Consider the following 12,938-nt stretch of genomic DNA (forward strand, 5'->3'; position numbering starts at 1 on the left):
TGTCTGTAACTCATTGCTCAAAGACTGAGCTCCATGTGGGTCTGAGTCCTCTCAACTTCAATCCCACTTACACATCTGGTCCTCTAGTAAGTCTCAAAGCCTGGACAATTGGCTGAGGTGCCTATTTAACAGATCAAAGCGAACCTGGCTCCCAAGTTTTTCCAGCATCCCTCAGTCCTTACCTGTTACAGGGTATGGCTGACATACCAGTCCCCAACCCTAAACTTCTCCAGTCCAGGAACTGGGTTGCTCTTCCCCCAGAGACTCTTCGCTATATAATCCAGTCATAGTTACCCACCCTTTTAGTCCCTTTGGGCCTCCTGGCTGCTGCACCTGGTTCCCGACTCTCCCTTCCTCTCCTGCCTCTCCTTGCATGACTCAGGGTCAGTTCCACTCTGGACTCTCCCAGATGTCCCTGTCTCTGGCTTTGTTCTCTTATCTACAGTAAACTTTCTCCTCCACCATACCTCGGAGCAGACATGTCCGTTTTTATTTTTATTTTTATTTTTATCATTCACTCTTAACTTCAATCCTATAAGAACCTCTGACCAAATATAGCCATTTCCCTTTCTTTAGGTATACTCTGGCAATTCTGGCCTCCACGTCTCTTGTAGAATGTGCCCTTGGTGTCTGCCTCGTGCTGCTTAGCTTCCCATCCTTCACATCTACCATCAATGTCATCCGCTAAGAGGCTGCATTCTCTGTGTTTCTGCAGTGTTTTGTAGATGGCACTCACCGACATTTTTCATTATGTATTTGTTAACTTGCAACTTGTTTGTTTGCCTCTGGATTATAAATTCCATGAAATTGGAGATAAACCACATGCTTATTCATTAATATCTATGAACAGCAGCTGCTGTGTCCAGCAAATGCTAAGCTCTCCAGAACTATAACAAACCTCAAGATTGTTTTTCTTTTATTTTTCTCTGAGAACTTGTCTATACTTTATCTTTCATTTTGCTATTTCATCAGAAAGTTTATAATTTAATATATGCATACCTAAGAAAGTGCCCAGAGTAGTCTAGCCTACAGGTAGTAAAAAGGACCCACCTGTATACTTACATAAGCATTTATCCTCTTTAGATGTTTTCTTACCATGACTGCTCATTAAATATATGTGAATCCAGGCCTACCCCAGTTATTTACTTCAGTTCACTGTAGAACAGGGGCAAAATCTAGAAGCCAGAGAAGGCTCATACTCTTATTAAATGAGCCCCATGCCTGTGGTCACTACCTGTCTGACAAAATTCTAGTGTTGTCAGCCTTCTGGTTTACTAAAGGTAGGCCCTGCTTATTCTAATAGTCCTGTAATTAATAACATTTGTTCTCTTATTCTCAGAGTCTTCTTCTAGACAATAAGTGAAATAGTAACTATATATATATATTTTTAAAGGTGGTTACCTCTTAATACTAGCCAAGCATACAGACCTTTGCGGGGGTGGGAGTGGTCTTGAAGAATGTAGGCAATTCTTCGTCGTTTTTTCATGCTTTAGTGTTTTTTTTTTTTTCTTTCATCTCTTGACTCAGAAATTTAGCTGACAAGGAATTGTACAGTGAACACGTTCAGTTCACACATATAAGTATTATCTGACTTTGGGACTTTACATTTGCAATTACAAGTGTTGGATTTCTCTAACATTTTTATGTTTAGTTTTTCAGACTGTCTTTATTAGAAAAGACTGTTTGCAGCAACCCTACTCGACTTACAACTGAAGAGAATCAAGTTTCCCAGCCCACTTAATTTGAAAGCCTGCCAAGATAGGTGAAAGACCTTATAAATATGTAAAGCAGGAAGTTCAAATTACAGTCAAGTAAATCCCTAATGATTGATGTTCTTTTCAAAACAATTAAAAGAATTTTTAAAAAAAGAACAAGAAAGCAGCGCATTTCCTAGACACCCCGCTAGCACCCACACCAAAGGGTGGTCCGGAGTTCAGATTTAAGGGTGTACTTTAGTGCTGTATTTATTTTGAATTTTTACCACTTCCTGGAGACCGGGTGGAAGGATCCAAAAAAAAACTGGGCACCTCAGCCATTTTGTTTGTAAGGCGGAGCAGTAGAACTGGGCCGGCAGGGAAGGGGTCTGGAAGCAGTGTTGAAATGGGGTGGGGGACGAGGGAAGCTGAATATGGTTTCAACTTAGGTCAGGATTCGGCTACTTAATGCAGGGACCGTGGTGCTCGTGGCTGCAGGAGGCCCTAGGGGAAGTCACACCAAGCACACTTAGACGGGCTTCTCTTCCAAATGGCCGCGTCCGCATCCACATCCCCCACGGACGCCGTCTCGCGTGGAGCCTCCGCACGCGCGGCGCGTAAGGGCGTGCCCAGATGCTCCGAGGACGCGGCCGCTGCCATTGTTGTGCTTGTCACTTAATCCCGAGCCCCGACTCGGGCCCGGGCGGCGGCGCTCTCCCGAGCCCGGTAAAATGGCACAGTCGTGCATTCTTTCCGAGCTGCGGGAGGCGGGAGCGAGCAGCGAGCTGGGCGGCCGCCAGCCAATCAGCGCGCCCGACCGCCCGCCAGCGCAAAGTTGTTAACCCCGAGCCTCCCGCCGCCGCCCGCTCCGCATCCTCCTGCTCGCTCCAGTCCCTCGAACGCCCTCGGATCCTGCGGCTGCCCGCCCCGCTCCGCCGCCCTCCATGGAGGAAAGTCTCACTTTTGATTTACCAAATATTTTCAGGATGTTTGAAGATCCGTACGCTACCCGGAGGCTGTTTTTTCTGGACAACCCAGTCCCCAGCCTATATTGTTACAATTTTTTTTTGAGGGCTGGTTGCTGCTTTGCCTACAGTGATGGTAAGTTTATAATTTTAAACATTCTTGGTGTTACTTCTTTGAAAGGAGAACCAGATAAGAAATTTTTATTGTGTTTCTTCTCACAAAACCAACCTTTGTATTTTTCTTTAGCTTCGATCTGTGCACGATCCACGTAATTTTGTCTGGTTAATTTTACCAAAAGGAAAAAAAACAGTTTTTTTTTCTCCATTGTTAGAGATAAACATAATATAATGAAAATTATACTTTAATTGCTGTGAACTACAGGGGAACTCAGATGTTTCAAGATGGACTTTTTTGTGTGCCAGCAATGTTGGTAGTACCAAATATGTACATATCCTCTTTATAAAAATTATCTATTGCCTAATTTGTACAGAGTAAATTATCAACAAGCAAACTACCGTTGTAGTTTTTATTTTTTTTAATAGACCTATTGTGATCCCCTTGATGGAGTACTTGAATACAAACTACAGAAAGCAGCTCTGGTATAATGAAGGTGGAGATTGACATAACCGGGTTTAAGTTATGGCTGTTGCTAAATAGTGGCTCTTTTATTGCTGAGCGGATCTAACTTGTGGTCTAAGATGTGATTTCTCTAAAGCTCTTTGTCGATTCATCTCTGTAGATCTATCTTGTGTTTTCTCCGGAAAGGTACATTTGGGAGACATTTTGTAATTTTTGGTATTTTTCTAGTTTTCTTCTTTTTGCACACGGTGGGAGATTCTTTTTTTTTTTTTTTTTTTTTTTGTTCTGCATTGATCTGTGTTGGTGGCGCTGTAGTGCCCCTCAACAATTTGTCAGTTTTACTAAAAGAAAAAAGGAAGAAAAAAGGTGGGGCAAGATTTTATCTATTATCCTTTAATTTTCATAAAGAAAGTTCAATTTGGTCCGCTTTATTATTTAAGCGTTTTCTGTGCACCGTGCACCATGGTGAGAGCAGACATGTCGTCACATCTAATTCGGAGGACATTATGGGCAAGCATGCAGTTGGCAGTTGTGTTTGATCTGAGCTGATTTATTATCTCCACCAGATTCTTTAATAAAAAGCTGGCGTTTACACTCTCTATCCTCACTAGCATTTGATATTTATATTTTTCTTATATTACAAAACCATGCCCATTAGTGCCCTTTACCTTAAAACATTTGAGTATTAGTTCCTTGGACATTGTAAAAGTTGAATTTCATTTTGAATCAAGGGAATTCTCAAATACCTATTCTGAGTCTGTCTTGAAGATGTTCTAGTACCTTGTCTTGTCTGTTTTGTTTTGAGCTGCTCCTTGAATTGAATTTATAGATAGCGTTGTTGTTTGTTTTTTTAAGCAAATATTTTTGGAACTAAGATTTTTTTTTAAAGAATATTACACACCTACTTTTAACTTAAAAATATCGATGTGCACACATGTAAGGATGGGTTACATCTTTGTTCTTGAGAGTTATCTGATTAGAGTATATGGGATTTAGGCCCCAAGCCTGCTAGGAACAAAAATATGTCACAATATGACATTGGTTTAACTGGTCTCTGTAAACATTTTACTTGTTTGTGAAGATAATAGGGATGCCCTCAGTTCAGAAAGGAAGTGGGAGGAATTATACTTAGAAACGTATTATTTGCCAAATAAAATAAAAACAACTAAAAAGCATCAGGGTTTTCTGATTAATAGGTTCTGTCTTGAGAGAGTGACAATGTCAGGGGTTGTTAAATGTCTTTATTTACTCTGAAATACATAAGTGCCTTTCTCACTAACCCTTTAGCCGTCTGGAGAGAAAGAATGTGTGAAATGAGTAGAAACTGTATTTCCTAGAATCTGTTTATCTCTTCCCTTGAACTTCAGAATGATTATGCCCAGTGGCCGTATTTTGTTTCTGCCATGCTCAGAGGGTTTGTCTGCCGACCCATTTCGTTTCCTCTCTTTTGTAGAGTCTAGATGCAAGCGTGGCTTCTGACAGAATAGGTTGTATATGGAATGAAATATTGCAGGTGTAAATGTATTATTTAACCTGGTTGTTCTCAAGACTTCAGTTCTCCGAAGTTGATCAGCTGAATAAAATATACCTTCCAGCATATTTATTGCTAAAATATTCTGTTCTCCATAATGCAGTAATTTTTCATTTTGTTCAGTTTCTGAAACTACAATGTTTGCCTAATGTCACCTCTTTTAAGAGCAAACTGAACTGGGAAGTCCATCGGAGCTATGCAATCCTCTTTGTTCTCCTGACTATTACATCATTGATTATGAAGTAACCATTAGAGTTCAGTCGTTACTTTTGAAAATACCCATAGTCATTTCTGTCACACATACTCTTCTAGATGTGGCCTTCCATCATTGTGGAAGTAAAGAGGTTTAAATCTATGAAGTAAAAACAATTCCCTGTTTTATATTATTCTCCATTTTAAAATGTACCTGGTGCTTCATTTTAGCTCTGGATTCTTTGGGAATTAAATATTCTTAATTGATGACATTTTATAGACATTTAGTTCATGAGTTTGGTGTGGTTATGCTTTGAATTATAAAACCAAATTTTTCTTTTGATCATTAAAAATTCTTTATAAAATTTAACATATAGAGAACTAATTAAATTTTTCATGACAGTAATTGCTAGATCATGGGCAATCAAAAGTATTTTTTTTTCAAAATTTTGCTATGTCATCTCAGTCAAATTGATACTTTTTTGCACATATTTTTATCAGAGACAGTAGTAGCGGGTAGCAAAATTGATTCTATTAAAATACGTGTGTGTGTGTGTGTGTGTGTGTGTGTGTGTGTGTGTACGCTGCCCATCCCTCTTGTGGAGGGAGAGATTAATGAACAGTGAAATAGTCAGGAAACAGGTTGCAGAAGGAAGGCTACGGAAGACAGGGACAGTCTTTAAGTTGAATTCTAAACAATATAGCTCAGAAAAATGAACTTTGAATCTTCAACAACAGGAATAAACTGAAGATTATATTCAAATTTAATGTACTGAACCAATATAGTTTACTAATTCCTTACTATGTAGTCGTTGGTGTTCATCCCAGGCTAGCCAAACCCCTAGGTAATAGGTAATGGTAGGATGAGGCAGCAAAGGGAAAAAGCAATTAGAGACGCAGAGGTAAGATGTGGTGCTGACCACACTCAGGGCTAGGCTCCCTTAACTGGGGGTGAACTTCTTAAAGGAAGACTGTCTACTCTCTGAATGCCTTGGCAATCCAGATCTGAAACTGCATGTTTTAAGTGCTGCTGTTTTGTCCTTCTTGCACATATTCGCCTCTTCTCTGTTATTTCTTGAACACACTGCAGATATTCTACAAAGGCAATCGACTGTTCCTGGCATGGTATTGCCAAGGAAAGGAAAATAATATGCAAAATGGGCGTGTTGTGTTCTGACTTGGTTGTGATCTTTCCACAATGGCCCTCAAATGAAGACGCCAGGCAGAACATAATGCAGAGATAAGGATTTCATTCTTGAAGATAAACATGGTTTATGCTTGCTGTAACACTGATCTCACCAGGGGCTTTGGATGCTCGAGATCAGACTCTCTCGATCTATAGGATAAGATGCTGGGTCACAGTAGTGAGAGAGAGAAGGGAAAGAGTCCTTCTCTTATGCACCTGAAAGCCCAAAATGGCTCCCTGTTCTAATGATGGCTTAAATCTGAGGCCTTAGGTGTGGGTTCCCACTTGGAGCCAGGTATAATTTCTAGAGGAGGAAAATGTTAAATTTCGACCTGTTTGTATGGATCTGAAAAATGCCCTTCCACTAAAGGAACATCTTTGGGCACCAAGTGTTCACAGCCAGCTTAGGGAGCTGGTGGTTGACCTTCATGTCTTAGCCGTAACACAGACAGATAGCATAACAAGATAACAGCCTCGTGTTCGTTCCCATTACAAAGCACTAAGTCCAGCATTGGCTTATTTGTGTGAGAAAGCTCTTGAGAGGGTTCCCTGGTAGGAGGAGTTTGGGGTGTGTCTCTGAGCTCCATTTCTTTGTTTGTTTTTATTGATGGTCACGATTCAGCCCACGATCCTACGTGTTAACTTGAAAAAAAAAAAAAAACCCAACTAGAGAGATGGCTCAGTGGTTAAGAGCACTGACTGCTGTTCCAGAGGACCCGGGTTCAATTCCCAGCACCCACATGGCAGCTCACAGCTGTAACTCCATCCTACATTCTCACACAGACATACATGCAGGCAAGACACTAAAATGCACATAAAACAAACAAAACAACAACATAAAAAACTGTTAAGCTGGGTTACGGTGACACAAGATTCAGGGTTTCAAAGCCAGCCTGAGCTTTAGGAAATTCTGTCTCAAAAAGAAAAAAAAGAAAGAACCCAAAACCAAAGACAACAGCAACAAAAAGATATTATATAATGATTCTTTATTTCGATTTATTTATTTATTTATTTAAATTATTTATTTATTTTCAAGACAGACTTTATCTGTGTAACAGCCCTGGCTGTTCTGGAGCTTGTTCTGTAGACCAGTCTGGCCTCGAACTCATAGAGATCCTCCTGCCTCTTTCTTCCAAGTACTGGTATTAAAGGTGTGTGGCACCAGTCCTGGCTCATGATTTTTATTAAATGTATTTTGTACATTTTACTCACATAGCCATGACTTAAACATCACTGTGTTGATTATCAACCTTTACAGTGTTATATACAAATAAAAAGAGTAACCAGACACCACATTAGAAGTAATTTCAGATTTTTGAGGCAAAGTTTCTTCCTGCAACCCAGTGTTCACCAATTATGCTATGCTGGCTGGCAAGAAAGCCCCAGGGATCCACCTGCCTTTGCTGCCCTCCTCTTGCTGAGATTCCAGGCACATGACACCCTGCCTAGCTTCTCATATGTGTGCTGGTCATTTGATCTGCGGTCCCCATGCTTACACAGCAAGCGCTTTACTGCCCAAGTCGCCTCAGCACTCCTTTTAATATGCACTCCTATTTTTAAATCTTCTGTAGCAATCTCTGACATATGACAGGAATTTTAAAGAGAGAGAAAACAATTATTTTATGAAGTTAATCCATTAGACATCTAGCTGATGTTTAATTTGCTGAGCAAGTGTGGAGCAGGAAAAGTCAAATGAATGTTATTTCTGCACAGACAAACTGAAGAAAGGACAGTTAAGGAGTTGTAGTGATTTAAAACAGCAAACTTAGTTACAGAATCAGGTAGCTCATTACTATAAGCTATGTTAATCACCTAATTTGTTTTGGTACTAACATTTTAACATTTGATAATGATGTTAAAATTAGGTGTATTTATTATTTAACTAAGTAATCGGGGGGAAAACCAGCTCTAGGTCTGACTGACTAGCTCATTATTTTATGTACCTTCCTGGGGGTTTTCTTCTTTGACATCAGTGATATCAAGATGGCTGCTGAGATGCTGCATCAGTCTAGGATCACAGTTTTCATAATCAGGAGACTTTCTGGTTTTGCAAAGAGAGATGCCCTTTCCCAGAAGCACAGAGGTCACTGGACACTCTTTACCTCGTCACTCAAGGAGATGGAAGTGAGCACAGTGGCTTGGGCTGGGTGCTTGATGGGCGTCCAGAATTCAGTGTCGTTAGCTTGTATTTGCTTTGTGTAGACTGAACTATGTGTATACTCTGGAGTGATAAAGGCTTAGTATCATCTGTGTTCCTGGTGACCAGACTAGTCACAGGTGAGCTAATTTGAAAAGGAACAGCCAGGGCTGGAGAGATGGCTCAGCAGTTAAGAGCACTGTGACTCTTCAGAGGACCCACCTTCAATTCCCAGCCCCTACATGGCAGCTCACAACCACCTGTAACTCCCATTCCAGGCACCCTGACGCCTTCTTCTGGCCTCCACAGGCCCCGCCCCGTACAAACAGCAGCAGCACTCAACTGGAGCCTGTGTTCTGCAGCTAGAGCTCGCTCTGAACCTTCGCACGAAGTAGGATAGGACAGTTAACCTCACTTTTATGGAGGAAACAGGCAGAGAAAGTGGCACACCTCAGGCTTCACCCACATTACCTAGTGAATGAAAAACTAGAGCTGGAACTTAGACATCTCACCTCTTCCCCACTGCCTCGTTAGGTATCTGTAAATTTGCATTTTGTGAGTTGACATATTTTAAATGCATAATATGCTATAACTACATAATTTTCTAGTGAATTTATTTGTTATTTTTAATCAATAATCATTTCATGGGATGAGTGATCCTCATTTAGCGGTGATATACATCTGAAATTTTCTTTAAAATTTTTTAAATTTTATTTATTACTCTTGTGTGCATGTGTGATTTCTGGTATGTACGTATGGAGGTCAGATAACAGCTTGTGGGATCTGGTTCTCTCTTTCCATCTGGGGTTTTTGGAATCAAACTCAGTCATCAGGCTTGTGGTGCAAGGACTCTTACCTCAGAGTGATCACCCCAGCCTCACTTCTGATGTTTTCTATGTTGAGTTAGTTTAAAGTACCCTTGTATGACATCATTAAGCATGTCTAATGAGATTCTTTCAGAAGCTGATTTTTACAAATTTTAAACTTATGAAAATAAATTACATTCAAAAAACAAAGAAACTTTGTTGAAATAGGGAAATTCACTACTCTTCCAATTAAGTCCAGATAGAATGATGGCTTCTATTTTATAACATATAAGGCCAGATTTAGGTTCTAAAATAACTCATTGGATAAAGGTCCTTGATGTACAAACCTAATGTCTTGGGTTCGAGTCCTGGAAGACACACGGTGGATGAAGAAAACTAGCTCCTGACAGCTGCTCTCTGCCCTCTACATGTACACATGCCCTAACATGTACACATGCCCTAACATGTGTAATAGTAATAATAATAACTTAAGAAAAATAATAAAATGTTTCAGTCATTTGCATCTTCAGGTTATAAGAAAGCCTTTTCCTGGGGGACACTTTTGGGAGGATTTGCAATACTTTAGGTCAGTGGGTGTTAAATTTTAGTACCTGGGTGGTTTATGAAAATACAGAGTGCTAGGTTGCACCCCTCTGGTTCTGTATTCAGGATGTAGGGGGTGTTCTTTGAGAATCTGCTCTTTAAGCCAGTTGCAAATGACCTGTATGCACCCCTTTGGGGTACACCCTCAGAGAACACTGCCTGCCTATATGCACTACTTTGGGGTGCACCCTCAGAGAACACTGCCTGCCTGTATGCACTACTTTGGGGTACACCCTCAGAGAACACTGCCCAGTACATTCAGGCTATAAACCGTGATATTTAATTAGGCCTCAAAAAAAATCACAAACTGTTATTTTAAGTGGCAGACATAATGAATGAATATATATATGTTGCTGTATTAAATAGGGTGGGCAGTACAGCCTTAAGAATCACGATTGCTGACAAAAACTTGCTGGGTGTTGATGTCCCAATTGAAATTTGTTTGGCTGCGCAATTCTCTCACTTGTGTTACAGCAATGGGGGAGTGTCCCAGTCTGGATTGCTGCTAAGATTTATAAGTTCATTCTTGCTCCCTCAAACTTTGTTAAATTAAAAGGCATGACATTTTTTGAATTTCAAAAAAGCAACCCAGGATTTACAAGTCGTTTTGGAAACCAGGTAAAGCAGCTATGGTTTTGTTCAGTAGGAAGCTGCAGTGGGAAGAGTCCTCTCTCTGCCGTCTTCCTGGCCGTCCTCGGCCTTGTGTCCCACCAGCCATTAATGACCCCATTCATTGATAGGACTCGGTTTCCAGGTGCCTGAGAAAGGGGAGCTGTCATTGCCGACGACCTATATTTAGCCCTGGATGTCAGGCTGACTCCACAGATCACTGGAAACTCTACCTCTTCCAAGGCAAAGGTCACAACCCCAAGTTGGAAAGCACTGTATTGTGCCAAGGATTAAAGAGAACTTTAATCACCTTTCTTCTCCATTAGGAAGCTCCAAGACTTAAAGAGCGGTTAACTCTGAAGACCTTCACTTTTTTATTTCTGCCTGAGTGGGGGGAAGGAGCAGCTAACTCGCGGTCCGTACTTTTCCTCAGAAGCCAGTAGAACCTTCAGTCTGTCCTTCCATTCAGCTGGAGTTCTTGCCAGGAAAATGTTGTGACCTTCAAAGAGGTGTGAGTGGTGTGTCCCAGAGTCTAGAAGAGTCTGAGGACAGTGAGATGGCTTAGAGGATAGAGGTGCTTGCCGCTAAGTCTCGTGACCTGAGACCAATTCCTGGGACCTACATGGCAGAAGGAGAGAGAACCTCTTCCCCAAAATTGTCTTCTGACCTCCTCATGCAGAACAGGGTGCTTACTGATACGTGTACATGTGTGCGCAGACACACACAAATACAAATTCATCATTCAGTACCCATTTAGTAATAGACTCAACTCATTTAAAATGGCATAAAACTCAAGGACTGTGGTCCTCCAATGCACTAGTCTGCTTGCTATATGCATCTATATATGCCTAAATTTGAATTAATTTAAATGTTGAAGTTCCAGTTTTTCAACCATACTGCCTGCATTTCAAGTGGTTCCTTAGCAGTGACTTCTGTATTGGGCAGCACAACTGTGAAACATTCCTGTGTCTCTAGAAGGCTCTCTTGGGTAGCCCTGGTCCAGAATGTGTCTGCATCCTCCACACTGTGGCAGGTTCACACTGTTATCCTGGTGCTTCTCAATGCTGCTCATATATGTCTGTGTGTTTATTCATCAGTGTACTGTGTGGTGCTGAGGACGGGAGCCAGAGCCTCGTGCTTGCTAAAGCAGGCTGCCCTCTCAGCCTACTGTCTACGTGTGCGTCACCCAGAAACTTGCAGATTGAATGCCTAGGTCTCACCTCAGGAGATCCTGAGTTTATTGATCTGTCCAGGAGCCGGGCATGGTGTTTCCACAGGTCTAGGCAGCTAGAGGCCGAGGATCCAGATCAGTAAGTTAATGACTATTGAAGCTAGCCGCAAAGCCGGAACTGCGGAGCAGCTGTGAGTGGACCAGAGCTGCCACTCTTATCTAGTAACTAGATATCCATCCCACAGGAGGTGGAAGACATGGAAAGTAAGTAGAGAAAAATGCATAGTCCAGCCTGTTGTGTGAAAGGAAACAGTAAACAGAAGGCCCACGCCACACAGACTTCAGCTAGGGGAGAGACCCATAAACTTAGTAGGTATGCCGCCTGAAGTGTAGTGGACTGGCCTCTGCTCCATCCAGTTCATCATTCTTAACCAGTACAGAGCCTTTCAGTGAAATCACCTAGGAGCTGGGCCTGGGGGCACTTGGAAGGTGGAGACAGACGAGAAGGCTTGGATGTTCAAGGACTACCTCAGCTACATAGCGAATTCAAGGCTAGCCACAAGAGACCCTGTTTCAAAAAGGGTAGAATGCACTTTCTACAGTGCATTCAAAGTCATCCTGGCTTGCGGTGTGCTCGGCTCCTGAGGAAACATTTATACCTTCAGGTACAGTCCCTGGGAGTTGCAAGCTTGCTGGAATTTGATAAGCAGAGATTTTAGTTACAAGACAGCTACAAACTTGTCCAGGACTTTCTGAGGCATGCTGAGTCTCCCTTGTGTTCACTGTGGTTTTTAATTCAAAAGATATTCCAGGAGCATATTTCAGTTAGATATTGACCTGCTTTTTACCTATTTTTAAAGAAGATTAAAATCTTTCTAAAATTTTATTTTATTTTGAATATTCTGAGGCATGTTCTCATTATGTAGCCCAGGATAACCTCAAACCTGTGAACCTTCTGCCTCAGTCCCAATGCCACCATACTCAATTTGAATTAGAATTTTACAGTCTTCACACATTGACAAATATTTGGATTTTGCCTTTCTTAATCCTTTAGAGTATACAAAATAGTGTTTTATATCTAAGCCTCAGAGACTTTTTTACTTTTTATTTATTTGTTTATTTATTATTTTTTGTTTTCAAGACAGGGTTTCTCTCTATAGCTTTGGAGCCTGTTCTGGAATTCACTCTGTAGACCAGGCTGGACTTGAACTCACTGAGATCCAACTGCCTCTGCCTTCCAAGTGCTGGGATTAAAGGCATGCACCACCACTGCCCAATGCCTCAGAGACTTTTAAACATGGCTTCACCGTCTGTCTTGTAGAATAGTCAACTTGCAGGTGCAACACATACCTGGTGGGCTTTGAATATCGCATGGGACTTTGTCTGACTGTATGACCACATTTCTAGAGAGCCCAGCTAACAGGGTAATACAGAAAAGCCAACTCTAGCTGGCTTCCCTTTCCC

General features: G+C 41.4%; 1 protein-coding gene across 1 annotated transcript in view; it reads left to right on the forward strand.

Moving 5' to 3' along the window:
* The first annotated feature begins 2,580 nt into the window (after window positions 1-2,580).
* Epc1 (enhancer of polycomb 1) overlaps window positions 2,581-12,938 on the forward strand; it is a 96,628-nt gene continuing 86,270 nt past the window's right edge. The window contains exon 1 of the mRNA XM_048461231.3: window positions 2,581-2,795. Coding sequence (XP_048317188.1) covers window positions 2,793-2,795 — 3 coding nt within the window. The 5' untranslated portion in view covers window positions 2,581-2,792. The remainder of the gene's footprint in view (window positions 2,796-12,938) is intronic.

This window comes from Myodes glareolus, chromosome 14, assembly GCF_982192425.1.
Source record: "Myodes glareolus chromosome 14, mMyoGla1.1, whole genome shotgun sequence".
Lineage (NCBI taxonomy): Eukaryota > Metazoa > Chordata > Mammalia > Rodentia > Cricetidae > Myodes > Myodes glareolus.